The sequence below is a fragment of the Taurulus bubalis genome, assembly GCF_910589615.1.
Source record: "Taurulus bubalis genome assembly, chromosome: 7".
In the NCBI taxonomy this organism is placed as follows: Eukaryota; Metazoa; Chordata; class Actinopteri; order Perciformes; family Cottidae; genus Taurulus; species Taurulus bubalis.
Genome location: NC_136595.1, coordinates 24,329,396 through 24,351,143, shown reverse-complemented (window position 1 = coordinate 24,351,143; position 21,748 = coordinate 24,329,396). Strand labels below are relative to the sequence as shown.

Below are 21,748 nucleotides of genomic sequence, written 5' to 3'. Positions count from 1 at the left end.
GCCGAGCAATTAAGTGAATGGAGCGTCATCAGTAACCGGGTTAGTTGTGCTACTTGTGCAATACTGTACATCTCTGACCGTAATGTTCTGCAGGAGGACCGGAGACGGATGGATCTCTCAACCACTCCACCTGATGGATAACTCGTTTGCTTTTTGACGCAGTCGTTACTTAGACCTGACCAATGACCCCTGTCTCTGTCGGCCAATAGCAGAGCTCTGCAGACCGCCTCACCTGATCATGAATGATGTCTCCAGAGTTACCGCTGGTCCGCTCTGCTGGAGATAGTACGGGCTAGGTGGCTGCTTTTTCCCTTTCGGGGGAATTTTCCAGTAGATTTTCAGTGATGATCTAACCGGTAGGATAGACAGGGAATACATTAATATGTTCCTCTGTGTGGAAGTCTGATTTTAAAGATGGTTAGAACTTATTTATGAAATCATCTCTCACAAACAGTACTGTACCTCCTGTACTTCCTTGTGGAGATACTCCAAAAGTAAAAAATGTCATGTTATGGTACTTTTTACCTCAAAAACGCAGCGTTGAATTTAAAGAGACAATGCTCGCAAAGTTAACCGTTAGCTAGTATTTAGCCGGTGTTTTGGGCTCCCATTCATTGTTTTGAAGCCCGGCATCTCGTTCATTATCATCCAACTCTCTCAACACGTTTAATAACCGTTGCTTCTCTCCAGACTTTAATCACAAATCTTAAACCTTCGCAGCCAAAAACAAGCTAGCAAGCACACTAAGCTAACAAGCACACTAAGCTAGCAAGCACACTAACTAAAGCAAATGAGCCAAACATGCTCACAAATGTAACACTAGACACAACTGTTAGAAACAAGGTGGGAAGAAAGTAACCCAGAGCAGACTGTTCAAAACACTCAAGTTCATTTGAACATGAATATGAACCTGAACATAACTTTGCTCTTTCAGATGACAATGTTATCTGTTTTGGGGAGTTTTGAAGAGAAACACAATATTTAACAGTGTCTCTCATTTCTCCCATGTGTTTTCAATTGCTGGAAAGTTTTCCAGTACAGTTCTGGGGCTTAATTACTTTTTTAAAAAGGGTGTCACTTCTCCTTTTATTGCAGAGGGATTCACCACCCCTACCTGTGTATTTTATATCACATCCGAAAGAGCAATCAGACTGCACAGATACCATTTGTGCTCATGAAAATGAATACCGCTGCCGGCCCACTTGCATATGGTCCAGGTCTTTTTATTACAACCTTAGTTTGCGTAATATGCAACGCTCCTCCAATTCAAAATATGCTCCCTTTGTGAACACCTTCAAATGGAAGCCCTCTCCTCCGCTAGCTTAAGCATTAAAAGACCTGAGAGAGACAGAGAGAGAGAGAGAGAGAGAGAGAGAGAGAGCTGTTGAGTCTCTACTGATGGGCTAACTCAATTTCAGCGAACACAATGGAGCCAGAGGCTGATTTCCAAAAGGTAAATTGTCATTCTGAGCAGTATGGCACCTGTCTGCTGAGTTCATCTCCTGTGCGGAGAGGGTGTACTCGGAGGAGGAGGCCGGGACCGAGGAAGATGACCACATTATGCAGGAGGAGGAGGAGGAGGAGGAGGAGGGGGGGATTCAAAGTGAAACTGTTTGAAATGCGTTTGAAATGCATTGAAAGGAAAGTCGGGCCGGCTCTTATGGCTGCCATTGGAATTCATCCGGAGAGGCGCTCAATTGGTTTTGACCAGATTGAGTGGGTGAACAGGCCGGGATCGAGTGAATCGACCCAGACAATGACGCCGTTGCCCCGGCGACGGGGCCGAGGACCCCGGTCCCCAGGACTTCTGCCGCCAGTCCTTGTACTTTCAACCCCAACCACCCACCCCCACTCACCACAGAAACACACACCCATCCTCCACCTCTATTATTTCTCCATCCTTCCCGACTGTGGGTGTCCTATCCCCCCCTCCCACCCTCCCAACCTCTTCATGCAGCGCTCCAATTACAAAGCTGTCTGCACAGATTAAAGAGGCAGCCCATGTGACAGCAGCTAAACACTTCAACACACACACACACACACACACACACACACACACACACACACACACACACACACACACACACACACACACACACACACACACACACACACTGTGCTGCTGTGCAAAGCAACCGGGACTTCTAACCCCATCAGCCTATACATGCACATCCCCCTGACTGCTCTGCTGCAGAACAACTCACCCGACATTCGCAGCGACACATTTATGTCGGCGCGCATCTGTCAGCACAACACACTTGACCCTATATCGACTGCACACCTACACACACACACACACAGCAAACAAAGCAGGTGTTTGCCGCTGCTGTCTGTCACATCCGGGAAGAAACAACAAGCCATAATGAGAGAGGCAGTACCTAATTGAAGGAGCCATCTTTTCTTTTCTTTTTTTTTTACATTTTAATTGTTATAGGAACAATTTGCCAGACGACACGCGACGTCGCTGTGCATGTTCAGGCGTCAACACAAGTCGTGGGTTTCCAAGCTCGTGTCTTCGACCTCGGCAGGTGCTCCGATGCTGAGGCGCGACCTCGAGAGAAAGAGAGATAATCTTCTCTCTGTTGTAGGCTTTTTTTGTTTAACGCCCCCATTTTTCACTCACCTGTCTCTTATCTTCTGTATGTGTGAGTTACAGCCCGGGGAAAAACTATTTACCTCATTTGCCCCTCAGTTTCTTGAAATCTATGTTTAATAAATCATAAATGTATAACGCTTAATGCTTCTGTTATCTATTCAGGAGGATGAAATCTTTCATTCCCTTTTGAATTATTGTGGTGGGATTATTGCAACTTTCTATGAAATATATGATACAGGCTTTAAAAGCCAGTCTTAGGGGCTGAATTGATGTGACTTGCGCTACATTCTCTTTTTAACATGCATCATTCTCAGCTAAATTTTGATATTTCTAAACCCTGGTGATACAATACGTATTATGATACAGGGGTTATGAAACAACGTATAGTGCAATATATTGCGATACTGTAACCAAGGTGATATATTGTGATCATCTGACCAGATAAATGTTTTTATCTATCTGCTCTATGGAGCTTTATTATAAAACATGTAGACCGAAGCATCGCGGGTGGATAAAAGAGTGTTTAGAAAGATGCAAGGACAATTTACTGTCATTATGCACCACAAGGTTGCACAACGAAATGCAGTTGTCGCCTATTCGCTACACAAGAAAAGCATGACAAACTAAATACTAGTGTATTGCTATAGTGGCGTGGGCTACAACATTTTGTTGTGCAACCTTGTGTTTGCAATATGGCAATACATTGTCCTTGAATACGTAGCAACAGGGCTAAACAATAACCGCTCACAGTTGTTGCCAGTCAGGTTTTGGTTGCCGACAATGAAAATACACTTTTTGTCACCTTATATTTCGAGCAACTGCAATACTGTGCAGTTATACGTAAAATAAAATAACTTTATTGCAGTACCCGATCAAAATTCTCTATGGTATGATTTAACGTCGAGCTCAAAGATGCCGGTAGACTTCACCACCAAGGACCAATTTCCTTCTGGTTTTTCATTCAGGTTCAACTGGTCCTTTGTCAGTTTAATTAATTGGCAAATTGGTTGCCAATTTCTCAAAATGGTTGCTTTCCCCTGTCTTATTCTGTTGTAAGTCTTGTATTATCTCTCTCTCTCTCTCTCTCTTTCTCACACACACACACACACAGTTTACTTTTTCTTTTCTTCCATCAACGGAAAACGGAATCTTGAGAAAAAGCTTTTAGGCGGAAATTGAGTGAATAATTAAAAGCATGTGTACGTCCGCTTGTTGCTAAGACAAGTGAATTGTACATTACCACTAATGTTAGCAGTCTGATTCAGCTTCTCGTGCTGGTGAACCTGATTTATAATCAGGTCAATAAAGTTAAAAGGATCTGCACTCAACTCGGTGTTGAGTGATCTCTAACAATGTAGTGCGTTGCCTCTCCTTACCTTGAGAGGAACAGGAACGGGAGGGGGCTCTGTGATGTGCTGCTCTGGTGCTACTACTCTGGCTGCTCATGTTCACAAGGTGTGTTGCGGCGAATAAAGTGAGACAAGGCGATTAAGAGGATGGGCGGTGGGGTCAAGCGTGCAGCTGCACGAGCCCGCTGGAATACAAAGTACGAGGATTAGTCCTCGTCCAGACAGCCGGGGCTGAAGAGAGGTGAGGACGCCGATGTGTAACACCTCAAACAATATGTCCGGAACGCCGTTGCTCCGCTATACGTAACCGGTGTGGAATTTGCCAATCCAATTAATTCCCCTGCTATTGTTCTCGTGCAAACAATCTGAACCCTGAAGAGAAATTCTCTCAACCATGAGATCCCCTAACATGCTCCTCATGACAAATCCCCGTGACCTCGGTATTTTTCTCTTGGCTTCTCCTCTTGAGAGGCCTGCTCTCGCGCCAGCCATTATTAAAAGGCGCCGTTTCCCCCCCCCGGCTCAGTTCGTCACGAGGCCTGAGCGAGAGGTGTTGATGTCCTGCAGGGGATTCTGGGTGCTCGAGCGTGAAGCGGGAGCGGCCACACGTTCACACACATCCTGCGTGTGGTCATGGATGCAAAAGACTCGCAGTTCCTATACGTGCTGTGTTCAGCTATACAATGTAGTCATCGGCGTACACTCGCATTGTAGCCCATTTCCTCCAGTATGTTGCTACATCTTGTCTTTGTAAACAAGTTCTCTTAATAATTCAAACCAATATGTGAAACTCATGGTCTATATTTGCTCGTGACATTCTATCGCTCGTACACAAAGTGTGTTCTCTCCTTCAGCAAAGTGTGTCCAACCTCTTGGACGCGACTAAGTAATCCCCGGGGTTCCATTACGCTCCAGTCGTCCATCAACCTCTCTGTAATTTAAAGCCGTGAGAGCATGAATGTCCACCTTTACGCCGCCTGGGAGAACAGCACAGACACCGAGAGGAGAGTCACACAAACTCACACAAACAGAGCCGCGGACAGCCAATCGGATCCCGGCGCTCACCAGTGGATAAATGACGTGTGATTGAGCTTTGTAATGAAGGCAGCGGAGCATGTTGTGCATTATGCTCTGCTATTTAGCGATTTAATTAGAGAAAGCTCGCTCAAACTGGGGACATTTCAACGGGCAGATGCAGCGAAGGAGCTCTGCCAGAACGGGAAAAACCGGCACGGCGGCTCGAGAGCCGGAGCGTTGATTGCTGTAGCGGTCGGCAGATGTGCCTCACGTTTCTGCTCCATTGAAATGAGTTGGACCCCGAAGAACGCCAAATGCTGCCTTTCCCAAACTAAATGATTTACGAGCACCAAGCGGCATCGTGTCATTCTAATTTCCGACGTTCTCTACCCGGTTTCGGAAAGATGCCGTCTGCGGCCCGAGGCGCTTGAGCGTGTGTTAAATCATTAACCACGGCTAAATGAGAAAAAGAAACAGGTGAAACTTCCAGCAACCAAACTTTACAAGTTCAAGATCTGTTTTGTTAAGACCTCGAGGCGCAGCACCACTCGAGTACTCTTTTCACACTAACTGACTCCCCAGTTGCCCCGGAAACCTTCATTTTTCTCAGGCGGACTTCTCAGTAATCAAACTAAAGTACAACAAAATAAAAGTTCCAGTAGAGTCCTAGAGTCAGGACCGAATAGGGGGTTGTGCTGCTGCCCGGGCCGGAAAGCTGAGTCTCTCCGCTGACAGCATCGCAGGCATTAATCACCAAACTCATTAAGACAATCTGCACAAGTGCCCACAGCTCATAAACTCTGGAATAGACCACAGTGACTCTTCTACCTCCGGAAGCATCTTCTTATTTACTTCTCGATACAGCCACCCCTACCATGCACCCATTTCAGAAGACACGGGGCTCCGCGGCTGTTTATCTCCATCATCTCCTTTCATGGCGACGGACATCGTTTCTCTTTGGGTATCTGGGAACAATGAAGGAAAGCCTTCGTCTTCAATAACATCGGTGACCGAGGAATTGCGATTAAATTGCCACCGAGGGGAACGCGGCAAACCAATTGCTTCTTAACACAGACGCACTTCTCCTCGAGGAAGAAGACACTATTATTATGAATTTAAAAAAATGAGCAATACATCTGTCAAGAGTGACCCTGATTGTGTTGCCGGGGCCTGAGAGGATTGCTGGAGGCAAACTGCAGATAGTGTAGCCTTAATGCTTATCGTTTCCATCACGTAGCATAGCAATATGTACAAAGCTTTGGTGGAGCTGAGCCAAAAATAAAAAAGCTTGCGCACAATAGGACCAAACCTGAATAGTCACATTTGTTCTAATGTTTCTCACCGCTCCATCATCCAGGGTTCAATGTGCATACTTTTCAATGAAACAATATCTAATGGTCACATTGAGGCCATGAAAAGGTTTTCGGCTCACGCAGACTCCATTAAATGGAACACCGCTGGTGCAATCTGTTGCCAATAGAACCCTTTGGGGAAAGTGAATGACGTTAGGTTGTGTATTATAATTAATAAATAGCTTTTATCATTTGGAAGAGGCTCTTAGTAATAAGTGAGGGAGATGGTGGAGAAACTGCTGCAAAGATTTAATTAAGGAAAGGTAAAAAGGTTTCATTTTTAAAAACAATGTGTCCTAATTGACAGAAACCTCTTAAAAATATCAATGTTGATTGGTGAGGACTCAGACATCCTTTGCACCTGATTGCCTGTGCCGCTCAAGTTTGCCACGGTTATACGCACAGAGTGGAAATTGAGTCACTGCAGCGAGATCAAAAAGCTGGCTGGGGTTAAGCCCAAAGTTAAGTTTACTAACTCCTAATCCGATGCCTCGTGGGACAAAACCCCCCGAAACAGAGGTGACAAAAACACAACCGCTGTGGCGAAAAAGTGACAAAGGCAGCAGGAGGCAACGCGCGGATTTAAGCCGTATCAGTGGCAGAGGTGAAGATAATCCTCTAACAAGCTCAGCGAGCAGGAAACGTTTCATTCTGACAAAGTTGACCGTGAGATTTTAGAACGTAGAGACGCGAACAAAAGCGGCTTTGGAGATTCTGGAGACAAGAACAACAACAATGAGCCCCGGTCATGAGAGCGAGGCCTTGTTTTTGTAAACGTAGCTTCATGTGGTTATGGTGGGAGTTGTTTTCTTTTTAACAAAGGAGAGAGAAAAAAATACCTTTGTGCGTGTGGACTAGGCTCAAGATAAAGGAACAGGTTGCCATTTTGTGAAATATCCTTTTTTACAATCTTTCCAAGGTTTAGGTGAGAACATACCAATACCAATTTAACTGCCCGTTAAATACAAAAGCCGGTTTATACTTCAGCATAGTACAGTACAGCCTCACGTACAACTCCCCAGAAACGTAGCTACGCGCTGCGGTGACGCAGACCGCTACAGCTGCTTGCTAGCATCGCATTTCCTCCTACGCATTTCCGGCTGCTCCTTCTTCTCCGGGAACACGGACCAATTTCCCCAGTGACAGTCACAGAAAACTCTGTCACATTTATTAGCTTTAACTCCGACATGATCCACTCAATTTCAGACGACGTTGTACAAAAAGAAACTCAACGCAGTGGAATAGAAACCTCACGAGCAAACTAGCTTTTTGGCGGCGCAAATGCAAATCAGGCGCAGTCGCACCAGCACACAAATGTAAATGACGTAAGCCACTTGGGCGTCTGTGGGCTCTTCTTAGAACCAGTGTGCAACTATTGATTAGCCTTCAGGCCACAGCCAGGAGCCAGTTAGCTTAGCTTTGCATAAAGACTGGAAACAGTTAGCTTAGCTTTGCATAAAGACTGGAAACAGTTAGCTTAGCTTTGCATAAAGACTGGAGACAGTTAGCTTAGCTTTGTATAAAGACTGGAGACAGTTAGCTTTGCATAAAGACTGGAGACAGTTAGCTTAGCTTTGTATAAAGACTGGAGACAGTTAGCATAGCTTTGCATAAAGACTGGAGACAGTTAGCTTAGCTTTGCATAAAGACTGGAGACAGCTAGCTTTGCATAAAGACTGGAGACAGTTATCTTAGCTTTGTATAAAGACTGGAGACAGTTAGCTTAGCTTTGTATAAAGACTGGAGACAGGAGGAAACAGCTCTGTCCAAAGGAAACCAATTCTGCCTGGAAACACTTCTAAACCTCCCCAACGAACACGTTATATCTCATTTGTTCCAGCTGTATAAAAAGCAAAGTGTAAACACGTCAAGTTGTGTTTTTTACACAACCGGACTATTGCCGCCTTAAAATAAGGTTGGAAACTGAGGTTGCCAGAAAGGTGTCTTTTGGTGTCTGATAAGTTAATATATTGTTATTTTAGTTGAAAAGAGTTTTTTATCGTTATTTGAAAATACGTCTGAGAAAAAATGATTTTCCCGATCACCTCATGTCGTATTGCATGCATCACGTTACCCGCTTGCTAGCTTGCTAAAGTATTTAAGGCGCCAACAATAACGTTAACATTGCTGTTGCCTAGTGGCTGTGTTCGCCAAGTGTGTCGTGTACCACAAGTTCACAAGCCGACATTTTGTTTGTGGGTGGGTGTTCTTTCATCTTCCTGTGGTCTCCACTGTTTACCTGCCGATCATTGACGGTGTCCAGCTATTCCTTTTCTTGGACGCAAAGAGAGCCCATGCGGGGGTTTAGTATGATCGCTGTGCTCCACTGCAGCCCACCTTGGCCTCATTAGCGGACCAAATGGGTTAAACACACCTGGGACCTTTATGGCGCCAGCCGACAATTCACCCTATGTGAGGTCCACGTGGGAGAGGTTTGGCAGCTTGAACGTCCAAAATGGCCGCGGGCCAGAATCTGAGGCCCCTGGCAAATGAATTGTCGAGCCAGCGATTCTGATTAACAACTCTACAAACCTCCCAATGATATATAGATCACGGCTATTCACAGATACGGCGCAAATATTACCGTTGCTTTAAATCACAATTCAATACTCAATCAAACTTGACAAAGGGGAACAAAAGAAAAACCTGCAGTATGAACCAACGTTGTGGTGTAAGTGCAAGGCCCAAAATGTGTGTGTGTGTGTGTGTGTGTGTGTGTGTGTGTGTTGCTGATTGTAGGAGGGGCAAGGGGGTCCAAATACAGTCATCCCTAGCCCCCTGCGCAATTTTCATGGAGGGGTTGGGTTTCATCAGGTTTCGTATTTCAGACCTATTGATTACCTGCAGTGAGGGGCACTGTGACAAAACCTCAGCAGGAGTTCTCTATCTGCAATAAGCCACACACACACACACACACACACACACACACACACACACACACACACACACACACACACACACACACACACACACACATTGCGTCTGCTGTGTTATTGCTTCCCCTGGTTATGAAAGAGAGACACGGGGATATGCTCACTATTACAGGAGATGCTGGTATTGGTTCTTTGATGGGATTATCCAATCTGCTGTGAATCAGAGCTCAGTCATTCTCATCTTTATTTTACCGCACGCGGGTAACATTCAAAGATGTATTATTATCCTTTATTTTATCCTGCAAGCTTCATTTGAAGTTTGCAAACGTTAAAGCTGATCGGCAGCTCAGTACCTCCAGTCCTCTCTTTCCTAATAGATTCTTGTCTGACCCTGACCTTTGTGTCTCCTGTAGACAGACATGCAGGTCCAACGGTACAAACATGGAGGAGAACAGCACGCAGCATATTACTGGCCAGACTGTTGTGCACATAGATTGGAAAGAATCAAATGTAATTTAATGTTTTTTGCTCCTAAATATTAATTACGAGCAGCCTTAGATGGAGACGACAAGACGTAACCTTCAGTTTGGGTCGCAAACGACCGCCAGTCAACTATTTGGACGGAACGTGACTTCCATCTAGTGGCCGGAAGAGAAACGACAGTTAACGCCACTGTCGTAAAACGAAAAAAAAGTACAGAGTGGCCGCATTGCTTTACGGCGATTTGTAATTAAAAACAAATCGACATGGCATCCTCATTGATTTGCAGCGAAACCCAGAGCAGGTAAATAAGAACTATCTATGAATTGTGTTTATTCATTAAGACGAAGCCAACGGACTTAACTGTCGTGTTTGAACGCGTTGTCTCTCGTTAATAAAACACAAAACAACTCGTAGATGTTGCGCTGTAACAATATGTCAGCCTCCCTCTTAAAGTGTGTGAACTCCGTGTTTCAGGGTGAGTTCGGTGCTGAACAGAGACGTGAAGCAGTACGGAAAGAAGCACCTGTTCGACAGCAACGAAGAGACGTGCTGGAACTCAGACCAGGTACAACTACAGCTCTGTTTGTTTTTGTTTTCGAGTTAAAATATACAAGAAACCGACATACAATAGTTTTATACGAACAGGAAGTGATGAAACTCAAACTGCGACTCTATAATGTCACCTAAACTATACAGGCTGGACTTAAACTTCTGCAAAAGTGCACAATGTTTAGTTATAGTTCCACTGTTTGTGTTAATATTTGCTTGCAGCTCTTTTTTCCTGCAATGCATTGTGGGAGTCTAGTGTGCATCTTTGGATATATATATATATATATATATATATATATATATATATATATATATATATATAATATTCAACAATTGCACATGTATAATTTCATATGCAAAATGCATTTAAATACACATTAAATAGGAATATCCTTAGCAACGTTACTCCAATAGGACATACGGCTCATTATATTATTATAATAGGTCATTATATAACATTCAGGGTTGATCAGCTGACTCGCCAAAAAGATGTTTCTGTCAAACCAATTCTTCAGAAAAATATAAACTAGTCTGCAATCGACAGCGCGCTTAAAAAAAAAAAAAAGCATTCATCTGTATGCACAATGGCGGATTAACACACATTTAGTAATATTTTCATTGTGAACACACTAAATATTGCTGTCCTCGTGAGTCATCAGCATCATGTCTTCGACAGGGTGAATGTCAGTGGGTGTCTCTGGAGTTCCCCCAACCGGTCAAGGTGTCCGAGTTAAAGGTCCAGTTCCAGGGAGGCTTCTCAGCAAAAACATGCAGACTAGACGGTGAAACTCATCATTTGTTTCCTGGTGGGATTCAGCCATCGTGCTGTCATTTGAGTGTTTTGTTTGTTTCTATTGCAGACAAGAAGTTTGATGTGGGAAGATTAAGGTGAATGATTCTTCTTTGTGCCCTCCGCAGGTTGCCCAAAAGATGGAGCCTTGACAGAAATCAGCCATTTTTATCCAGAGGATGACAACTCTCTTCAGATATCCTTCAGTCTTGCTGTGCAGCATTTTACAAAAGAGCTTTGATTGATAACCCTGTAAAGGATTTCCTCCCCTTTTTTTTTATTTAATGCCAAATAGGAGAGAAATTCTTAAAAATTGTAAACCTTATATTTTCTATAACATCATTATTTACCATTAATCAATGTAGCTATATTTAAAGGTACAGTGTGCAGGATTTAGGGGGAGCTGTTAGCAAACATATAATATTCATAACTGTGTTTAATCACCTGAAACTAAGAAATATTGTGTTTTTGTTTGCTTACAATGATGTATGGCTCTCCAGAGTGCCTTTTGCATGTTTTATGTTACCTGCAGGCCACCATAGTTTTCTGAAACGCTTGTAAAAGGAGGGATGAGGAGCGTTCAGGTGGTTGCAATATGCAACCTCACCACTAGATGCCACTACATCCTGCACACTGGTCCTCTAAACTCTTCAATTAACTGCATTGATCATAATTCACAACCACTAATCATGTGGGCCAAAAATAATATTTAGATGGAATAAACCTTTATGTCAGACCAATTATTATTTTTTGCCTGATAGTTGGAATAAAACTATATGCACTTCTGCTTCATTCCATTAAAGTTCAGCCTGCCGGTCCTCATCAGGGTTACACAGCAGCTCAAGCTGCACCTGTCACTCAAGGCGCAGTGCGTTTCCTGTTGCCGCTCTCGATGGTTCATAATAAGTATCGGACAATATTTTCCCTGGACATGCTTTTTCATTATTGCCATGCTTATCTTGTTCTTAACTCCACACCCACAGCTTTCCCATACAGGAGGCCCCCGCAGTGGACAAAGTAAAAATAAAGTTTGGGAATGGTGCAGACTTTTTTGGGAGAATAATTGTTTATTCCTTGGACGTCCTGGGAGAAAAAGCTTCATGAACCTTTTTTTTTTGGTATTATTCCTCTCGTGAGAGAGGAAATGACTCCTGTGTAAAATACAGGACGCACGACGGTGTGGTGGCGCTTTAGGGAAAGATCTCATCGGTGCTGCCACCTCCATGGACAGATGTGAACGTGGCCTTTTTTGGTATGGGCGCTCTCAGGGATCTGTCGAGCCATCTCGCTCCTCAAACACAGATTTAATGAGATTCTTGTGATTAGAAGAGCCCATGCAATCATGCTCCCCATACTTATATGTTGCATTTTGAGTTGAAGTGCCATTCCAGTTGAACACTGAGTTTAAAAAAATACATTTTTATTCAAATTTGTTCACTGTCCTTTTTTTGCTGTCCTCCAGCCAAACAAAAAGTGCTGCACAATGTTGTATTCTAGTCCTTGCTAGTACGTTTTTGTATATTGCAATACATACAACAGAAAACATGCAAATGGAATAAACTGTTGTAAAATAACAAATGTGTTCCCAGTGTGAATGTCTCTGACTGGGGTCTTGGTCATCCCACCACCGACGATCGCTGGTTGTCTGAGATCAACTACTCTTTCCAGTTTTCAACTAGTGTCACGTTGGTGGCTTGTAGAGTTTCAGGATATGGTCCTCCAGCACTTTCTGAACTAGGAAACAAAAGAAATGCAACATGTGGATTCAGCAAAACAATTTTACAATCATCTTTTATGAAGATGAAAACTGTATTTGTCAGGTATAAGAAGACAATACATACTCTTTTTGTGTCCAAGAGCAACAGCCAAGGCCATCGGGCTGTAACCAGAGTCCGACTCGATGGTCATGTCGGCCCCTTTGGCTTAAAGAGAGCACAGTCATTATTAAAGCATTGAAATGGAATCATCAGGATTTTACATCATAGACGAGCAATGTACCTAAAAGTGCCTCTAGACATTTGATGTGGTTCCCTCGCACGGCATAAAGAAGAGGAGTTCCACCATTCTGAGGAACAAATATACAAATGACTGGACATTCAAAACAAAAATCACATCATAGTTATATTTGAATGATAAAGTGTGTCTGCTCGCTGTAACGTATTCATCTTGTGGACTTTTGGGTGTAAAGAAAGTCACTGTACCCAGTCGTAGGTGTCGATGTCCACTCCGTGTCTGAGAAGAGACTCAACAATGTCCACATAACCTCCGGAGCTGGCCAGTGTCAGGGCACTTTCGCGCTCCCTCGCAATTATTTTAGGGTCCGCGCCCTAAAAGAAACAAAACAAAAATACCCATAAACATCAGTGAGAGAGTGCATTTTGACGTCTTTCTGGAGGGCAGTCGCTCGCCTCTCACCTTTTCCAAGAGAAAATCCACCACCGCTTTCTCTCCGAACGCCGCTGCCCACATGAGAGGCGTGAAGCCCCGCTCGTCCTGTTTGCTCAGCAGCGAGCCGTCTGCAGAAAGAAAACGGGTCGCGGCGCATCAGTGGGGGATTTGGGCCGTTTAACGGCAGACATTTGCATTCGGTTGCGCTGCAGAGTGACGTCCAGACGCCTCACCTTTAGCCAGGTGTGCAGCCACTTGTGAAACCTCGCCTTGAGCTGCCAGCTGGTGGATGGACAGAGCTGATTGGGGGAATCATTAAAAAAAATATATCATAAAACTTAATAACTTCATATGCTCAAGACAATGAAAATACCAGCGTTGGGGAGTAAACTATTTTTTTAAACTGCATTTTGCATTAGCTTGCTGGTATTTCAACAAAATCCATATTTGCATAGTGATTCAAGTCGTTAAATAAAAAAAATTGTGTAGTTAACGACAAGCAATTTTGTGCTATAAAAAGGACAAGAACTATGAATTTATTTTGATTTTACCATTGCTTCTCTATTGTAATTGAACCCCCTTTTGCCATCCCCCTTTTTACTTCAATACATTTGTCAGGAAGTCACCACCCCACACTTTGTGTGACCTTTCACCTTTGTGCGTTTACAAAGTTACAAGAACTGACTAATAAGACAACAGGTCCATATGGGTTCAATATTGTTAATGGGGTATTTTTTTTCTTTTTTCTTTATGTATAACCTGTGAACAAGTGTGCACACTAACAAAAACAAATTGAGCTTGTGTATTATATTTTCTTATAATGTCGTTTGTACATTGTTCATTTGAGCTTTTTGTTTCTTTGACTAAATTTAGGGAACCAAACTAGATCCATCACTACGGTAGCTTTGCGGTCGTTAAACTTTTTGTACTTTTAAAGTAATTAGTAGCTTATAAAGCTGTGCTTTTAAAGTACTTTTTAAAAACACACCAGAGCATCCTCTCCAGTACTCACCGTCCAGTGTGGCCGGGCGCACTGAGACCTCGTTCCCACGCTGCTTGTTGGTCAGGGTGGTGGAGTGTGTGAACAAACCCTCCTCATCCACATCCATGTTTTCTGGAGACACACATGGCCCGAGCACACGAACCACAGCCATGTCAGTGCAAGCAACAGTTTAGTTGAGTGTGTCAAGAAATGTCACGGGTAGGAAACTTATATTAAAATATATACAATAAATGTCAAAAAATAATAATTAAAAAGCACGGATACCATTGGACATCTCGTCTCTGGACTCGGATGGACAAACATTAGCGTTGGATGACAGAATATGTTGGCCATCTGCAACCTCTTCATCACCTCTGGCCTCCATGGTCACTGCAATACAAACAAGACGCGAACAGCTAAATAACCTGGCACTGCCCTAAAGCGAAAGTAACCAAAAGTAGTTTTTAAAAACGGCATTGTCCGCTCACCACATCCAGCCCCTCAGTCTAATTTGCGCCAACTTCCTTTTTGGGAAAAACTGAAAGTAAATTGTTTCGAGTTGCACGACAGATCTTGATGGCCATCGAAGTGTACCGAGATACATCAACGTCACTTATCGCGCAGTTACTTCGCTATTTAACGAACATGTTATTTTTAACAAGAGAAACCCGTTTTGATTCAACCCGTGTGACGCCTCACAATTTTCGAAGAAGAACTTTTTTCCCCTCATAATCGATGTTTCCGCCCGGAAATATTATCGCGTGGCACATGACAACAAAAACACGGAAGAAAGCGAGAATCAGCTGACACAAGTCGCCTTACAGCTGCATTGTGTTGTGGTTGTTATTCGTCTGTCTGTCGTAACCTTCCTGCGCTATGGAGGACCAGGAGTTGCAACTGAAAGTGAGACGAGGTAAACAAAGCTAACTTCATTGTTAGCTTGCAGCGCTGAGAATAAGCTAGTAGCTGTTAGCTCACGTTAGCCGCTGAGCTAAAGCTGTAACACCCACATTGTGTTTCACGTCGTTATCTGTCCATGTCCCATGGTGCCGGACGTTGTGTTTGTTTCTTCTTCTTCTTCTTCTTCTAACATGGGTCGTGTATTCTCTGCATTTGTCTGCCCGCCTGTGACCACACAGTGACCGACAAATTCACGGAGAGCATGTACGTGCTGGCGAACGAGCCGTCAGTGGCTCTCTACAGGCTGCAGGAACACGTCAGGAGGTCGCTGCCTGAACTGGTGCAGCACAAGGTATTCACCCTGGGAGAAACAAACAAATATAAAACGAGCTAGCCAGTTAAAGGGAAAAACAAACGCTAAAATAAGTGCACAATATTCTGTTCTATGAATATAGAGAAACACTTGTTGACTGCTGCTGTTAATCACACCACTCTATCATGCCATTTGTCTCCAAATGCTCTTGTATAATTTTATTTTCTATGATTATTTTAGTTTATACACCTCCCATTATTTAGTTCTAATACTTTCTCTCATTATCTGTATTTAATTCTACCATCGCTCCCCCAAAACATAGTTGAACAACTCAACACCCTCATTTCCTCCCGCCTTGACTACTTTAATCTATTGTATACTTGCCTAAACGATGCAGCAGGTGCCCGTCGACAGTTAATGCAGAATGCAGCGGCAACACTTTTTCCAAACACTCGACCGTAGGGAACATATCACTCTGGTCCTGCAGACGAATTAGCCCCACACTCGATAAATAATTCAGTTGAACCCCCTAACCTCTTATTATGAGACCCCCCCCTCGGGTCAGAGAATCAAATGTAATTAAAAACAAAAACAGGCTGGCATTTGTATATATTTTTCCAACTTTGAATGTTGTTGTTTTACATTTTCCTGAATATTTGATGGTTGGATTTTTCATTGATGTTGTCGTTCCTCACACAGACTGACATGCAGAGCTGGGAGGAGCAGAGTCAAGGAGCCATCTACTCTGTAGAGTATGCATGCAGGTGAGGAGAGACCTACATATCTGCTGTCAAGTCATGACTGTTCACACTTTAATTGACCTTTTTTTTTTTTTGCAGTGCCGTGAAGAGTATGACGAACAGCAGCTTGTACTTCAAAAACATTGACGGCCTCCTCCGTCATGCCATCAGCATGAAGGAGAAGATTAGCAACTCTCAAGGACGCAGGTAGGAGGCAGCAGTGAACATGAGTGAGACCCGGGGATGTCCAAAGTGTATTGAGGTGAAATGTGGTCGATGGTTTTCTGATAAAAAAGAAAATGTTCCAATTTAGATGTACACCAACATTTGTACAGCGGCCCAAGTTAGTTCTCGTGGCTGGTATCTATCTCAACTCTTCCATATACATGCTTATAGCTGCCTCACAGGAATGCACCTCCATTTTTTTCAAATCTAAAAAGCGTGCGGTTCCTGTGGGTATAATACATTCAAAGGGTTAATTGAGAAGTAATGGATGTTTTATTTATGTGTGTATATATATATATATATATATATATATATACATACACACACAAAACTTAATGTCTCTCAATCGTTAGTGTTCTTGTTTCATTTGGACGAGGGACAGTCATATTTAGAGGTTGTTTTCGTACACAATTATCAGTCCAAACTAAAAAATAGTAATTTACATAATTATTGTCAACATTTGAAGAAGCCAGTAAATTCAAGGATGGTACTTTTTTTTGGCCACACCACCCACCCCAAAAGTGTTGAATATTAGCTTGTACTTTCCCATTTTCCCAAATCTCTTTGCTTAATTTTCTTAAAGCGAAAGACAAAACTGACCTTGGTTGTTTGCATTCATTTTTTGCTGCACATCATACCTTTTATTCATATATATAGCCTTTGTTTCAGTTTGTTTTATTTAATACTTTATAGATAATAATTTGTATCTGTTAATATTTTGGGACATCAGCAATTACATTTTTTTTCTCCTTCAGTTTATGCCACTTTAATAGCCCAATAACTGCAAAAATATTGACTCTTTTGTGGTTAATGGGAGCTTCATGTTTTCAGTTTTATTTTGTTTCTGCTGTCTTTTCATTTCGCCCACTGACTCCCGCATGAAGCTTACATGATGTGACCCCCTCTCCCAGTCCCCTTGTCTCTGCTCCACATGCCCCTTCCACTTCCTCATGACCTCTGGACTGAGGTGTCCAAGGTTAGTATTTTCTCCAGACACGATAATAATCATTATCAGGCCTGTATTACATATTTTCTTTTGACAGAAATGATATGAAATGTGCATTTAAATGACATTTAAAAGCTAATAGAGTTTTTTGTAAACATTATTTTAATTTCCTTTTTTAGGTCTTGAAAAACATCCTGCTTTTAAACTGAATTATATTTTTCTAAACTGTATTAATTGGTTGATATGAAATATTGAACAGCACATAACAAAAACACATCTGCACACTGTGCACAAATATTTGGCAAAAAGCCACCATATACAGCAGAATAAAGTATTCACGTTATTATAATTAAAGCTATACATTTTCCAGATTGATACTCAAGCAACACTGGTGAGTTTTAAATCAAGCTCATTCACCGTAACACTACATATTATACTCAATATCTCTTTTTCCATACAAATTAAAAAAATCTTTAGACTTCAAACAGGAGAAATCAGTTGCTTGGGTACGTTTTCTTTTCAATCTGTGTCCCATGTTGTCTGCGCCCGGTTAGGATGAACATAAACAAACTGGCAGCTCTACATCTGTTTGAAATAACACTTATGTCAGCAGTCCTCTTGACGCTTAAAGGTCAGCAGTGTCTTTAACCACAGGCTCGGCTTCCTTCACGTCAAACGAGAGTAGAGTCTTTCGCGGAAATCCCTGACTTGCGTGCGAGGACGCTCCTCATCTCGTTGTTGACCCCGTTCCAGGGTTTAGCCTGGGCCTGCAGCAAACCGGATTCAGTAGACAGGGTCCTGTGCATCCGGGAACCGCTGCCACCGCTGCTGTAGCCGTCTTTATCGCTAGCGTGGCCCTGCGAGCCTCCGGGGGAAGAGTACTGCTGCTGGTACTGTTGCGGCCTCGGGTTGCCACACTGCGAGTAGGAGATCTGCTGCCCGAGGTGAGACTGGCTGTGGTGCAGCCGCGGCTTGTCCACGCCAACTTTGAGTTCACGGTGTCGGGAGACGGCCGCGTTGTTGTTGCCGCCGCCGCCGTGGTCGTTCTGGAAGAGGGTGTCGAGGTGGTCGCTGCGGTAGTGCTTGGAGCCACGAGAAGCTTTGACCAGGGTGTGGATCACAACGACCAGTAAGACCAAGATCCCCGAGGAGAGCACGCAGGCGCTCGCGATGCCCGTCTCCACCTCGAATATGAGGAGCATAAAGATGGACATGGCTGCGGAGGGAAAAGAAGGAAACGGAGGATTGATAGACACACAAACACAAAATGACCAGCAGACACTGTTCATCTGTTATGAGCCTATTTACTTTAAACAAAAGTTATTTTTTACTTTCATCTGGATTTGCTGCTATTATTTGCATGATTTTTATTTTCATATTACTTGCTCCACATCCCAGCAAGTAGATGCTTTAAAAAAAAAAAAAAAGTGTTTAATGTTGTTGAAATGTCATTTAAAGGCTGGCTATTCTTAGCTGAGTTGTTTTTATGTTTATCTGCAGGAAAAGGACGATGGACTCGGGCATGCTAAAGGAAGGGGGAGAAAAGCACAGCTCTGGGATGTGACGCGGCTTCCCGAGGCGGTGGCGTTGCTTCGGCGGTCCCTTTCTGTGCTACCTCTTGATTGAGGCTGGAGTGGGCGTCATAAGGGCGACGCCTCCTCATCACAATGGAGCGACTGCCTCCAGTGACCCCCACCCCACCCCTCTCCCAGTACAAGCCGCTCAGTGGAACAGAGCAACCCAGCGCTGCCCGGTTCAGCATTAAAAAACACTTAAGTCATGGACGCTGCTCAAAGAATGCATTGTTCTCTCGGACTCGCTGGACGGACCGGAGAGAAAGCAGCCGTGCTGGTTTCTGCCTCTGCTGTTGGAAATCCACTGCACTGCCAATGTTTTGGGACACTAGTTTTCAAGCCTTTGTGAATTTGTTTGTGGAAGGCTTATAAGTACCCCTGCATGCAAATTATAAAACGCACTCGCACAAGGAAAACGTACACATGTACGCTAGGAAGCATTAACAGGTGCCTGTATTTCTGGATTAAATGTAGGTTCGTGCCAGATTGGGCAACAGAATCTAACAAAAATAAGATGTTTTCCACATTTTTTTTTCTTACCTGCCAAGTAGACAGAAACCCCCATGCAGAACAGTCCAATGGCCATGTGTCGCACAGCTCTGCTATCTAGAAGGAACCAGTCTGCTCTGTGGAAATGAATGTCATATGTTCAGTGTTGTGGCTCAGGCATGTTTACACTTTAACATTGCTACTTTGACTTTCTCATCAGTGCACAAATGAAGACAATTTCATGCAACAATGTCTGCGTTGACTCAATTCATCGCAACTTTCTTGCCAAAAGAATACAACTTTTCTATTTTTGTATTTCTCCCCTGCTACGTTTTAGAACTGTAAGTCTTACAACATTTGATTATTGTTTAAATGAAAGGCTCATTATTATTCACATTTTCTTGGAATGTACCCGTCGGTCAGTGGGGAGGTCCTGGGGTATGCTTTTGGGATTTGTAAACCGACGTGGGAAAGGGCCAGCTCGAGGCTGTGTGCTGGGTGAATAATGAGAGGAAGGCCATTGTTTCGATGGGATTCATAGGGTTTGAGAGGTGGGGGTCGGCCAGCAGCATTGCAGCGCGGGCCTCTGCACTCTGACACGTAAAGGAAGGCCCTTTCATACTTCTGGAACTGTTTTCATTTCATGAAACTTAAAGCAGTCGGCCAGGATCTGCTGTGGTTTACACAGAACAATTAAAGAATATTGTGGGGGGCTCATGAAGAAAAACCTACTAAATGAATAAAATCTAGCAACACTGAAAGTGTGACCAGAAAAATAGGATGCAATGCAGTTCTAGAGCCTTTTAATAGTTATTACCTTTCTTAAAAGCATGACTTTTTTGAGAGACATTTATTTAATTAAGGGGCTTTACTTTGTGGTGGTTTTTGTTTTGCTCTCCCTTAATAATAAAAGTTTGCTCATTTTCATATATGGACTAACAACACAAACTGCAGCCTTAAAAATGAGAATAAAGTTGGATTAGCATTTTCCAAACGTGTCAACATTTCAAAATACAGTAGAATTTATTATGCTGCAGGATTTGCATTTCATAACAGAGCGGGGTTATATTTCTATTATTCATTTCACTTGAACAAGTAGTTATAGTGAATGATTTAAAGTCTCCATAAAGTGGCCACAAGTGACACTTGGAGGATACTTGTAATGCTAAAATGTAGCAAATAAACAACATAAATAAGTGTTGGGTTTACTTGCGTTGCTACATTAGCTTACTGTTAGCAGCAGACCATCTGCATTGAGCAATGGCTGGTTTTACTGCTTATAAATTCAAATTGTTTGTTTGTTTGCTAAATATTATGTTATTTATTCTTTAAAAAACTCAAAAAGCTCTGATTCAAAGGTCGCTTTTCAGCTCAACAGTTGCTGTCCAGGCGCGTACTAATACATCAATTAGCTACAATGTGACCACAGGTGCGTTCACGCCTTCAAAACTCACCGGAACTAGCTGCTTATGGACTATTTGAATGAACGAGTGAGTGAAGCGGCTGACAGGGACGCCGCAGGTGTTTGTTGTTGTTGTTTAACTTGTGGTAGAAGAGGTGCATCACATATGCTAAATACCTTTCAGTGTCCTGCTCTCCTCCGCAGACCTCTGTGGAAAAGTAACCGTGGAGGAGACAGACCACCACACAGCTCAACTGGAGGGTGAGGGACAGCGCGGAGAGCACCGTGGAGACGGGCAGCAGGACGGCCCAGATCTGAGCCGGCATGAGCAGCGAGGTGGCCGGGGGGGACTCCCTCACGGCCGCCTGCTGGGACTGAAGCTGGAAGATCAAAATAACCGACAAAACGGACATGATGGCCGATAAAATCCCCAGTAAAGACAGAACCAGTAGAGACCGCTGGCTGTACTTGAGCGTCATGTTTATCCTTTAAAAAAAAAAAAGTTCCTCCTTCCCGGATCGGACTCTTTTGGTTTAAAACGTCTCCAGTTGCGCTAAACTCCCAAAAAGTTGCCCTGGCATTGCAAGTGTGTGAATAAAAAAACAAGTCAAAATGTTTCCCCACACCTCGCTCCTGAGTAGTTTTTCCTCCCCAACATGCAGCAGTTTGCCTGTTGTGGTCGAGCGCCCTGCTGCTCAGTGTGAGCATGTGATGTGCTTAAAAATCCTCAGATTAAAAAGTTCGCAACAACAATGGAGGTTTTTTTTTTTTTTTCTTCTC

General features: G+C 43.3%; 4 protein-coding genes across 5 annotated transcripts; 2 read left to right on the top strand and 2 right to left on the bottom strand.

Moving 5' to 3' along the window:
- Positions 1–9,933: 9,933 nt before the first annotated feature.
- On the top strand, positions 9,934–12,134 carry nr2c2ap (nuclear receptor 2C2-associated protein; the record flags this gene model as incomplete). Its single annotated transcript, XM_079220421.1, has 5 exons — positions 9,934–9,971; positions 10,145–10,235; positions 10,896–11,001; positions 11,138–11,207; positions 11,993–12,134. The coding sequence occupies 5 exons, from the start codon at positions 9,934–9,936 to the stop codon at positions 12,111–12,113; spliced, it is 426 nt and encodes a 141-aa protein (XP_079076547.1). The 3' UTR covers positions 12,114–12,134.
- Positions 12,135–12,152: 18 nt separating this feature from the next.
- On the bottom strand, positions 12,153–14,967 carry rfxank (regulatory factor X-associated ankyrin-containing protein). The gene is made up of 9 exons (XM_079220418.1): positions 14,868–14,967; positions 14,665–14,769; positions 14,410–14,511; positions 13,631–13,696; positions 13,425–13,525; positions 13,211–13,336; positions 13,008–13,074; positions 12,851–12,931; positions 12,153–12,743 (listed from the first exon to the last, which is right to left on the bottom strand). Exons 2-9 carry the CDS (start codon positions 14,762–14,764, stop codon positions 12,691–12,693), a joined length of 696 nt encoding a protein of 231 aa, XP_079076544.1. The 5' UTR covers positions 14,765–14,769; positions 14,868–14,967; the 3' UTR covers positions 12,153–12,690.
- A 200-nt stretch (positions 14,968–15,167) lies between these two features.
- borcs8 (BLOC-1 related complex subunit 8) lies at positions 15,168–19,816 on the top strand. 2 transcript variants are annotated; one of them, XM_079220419.1, is made up of 6 exons: positions 15,168–15,292; positions 15,519–15,631; positions 16,292–16,356; positions 16,432–16,539; positions 17,442–17,533; positions 19,004–19,137. In XM_079220419.1, the coding sequence occupies exons 1-5, from the start codon at positions 15,256–15,258 to the stop codon at positions 17,509–17,511; spliced, it is 393 nt and encodes a 130-aa protein (XP_079076545.1). In that variant the 5' UTR covers positions 15,168–15,255; the 3' UTR covers positions 17,512–17,533; positions 19,004–19,137. The 2 variants fall into 2 exon arrangements, with proteins under 2 accessions (XP_079076545.1, XP_079076546.1); XM_079220420.1 differs by lacking the exon at positions 17,442–17,533 and having other exon boundaries at positions 19,004–19,816.
- tmem221 (transmembrane protein 221) lies at positions 17,766–21,447 on the bottom strand (the record flags this gene model as incomplete). Its single annotated transcript, XM_079220417.1, has 3 exons — positions 17,766–18,719; positions 19,618–19,703; positions 21,146–21,447. 3 exons carry the CDS (start codon positions 21,445–21,447, stop codon positions 18,175–18,177), a joined length of 933 nt encoding a protein of 310 aa, XP_079076543.1. The 3' UTR covers positions 17,766–18,174.
- Positions 21,448–21,748: the final 301 nt, after the last annotated feature.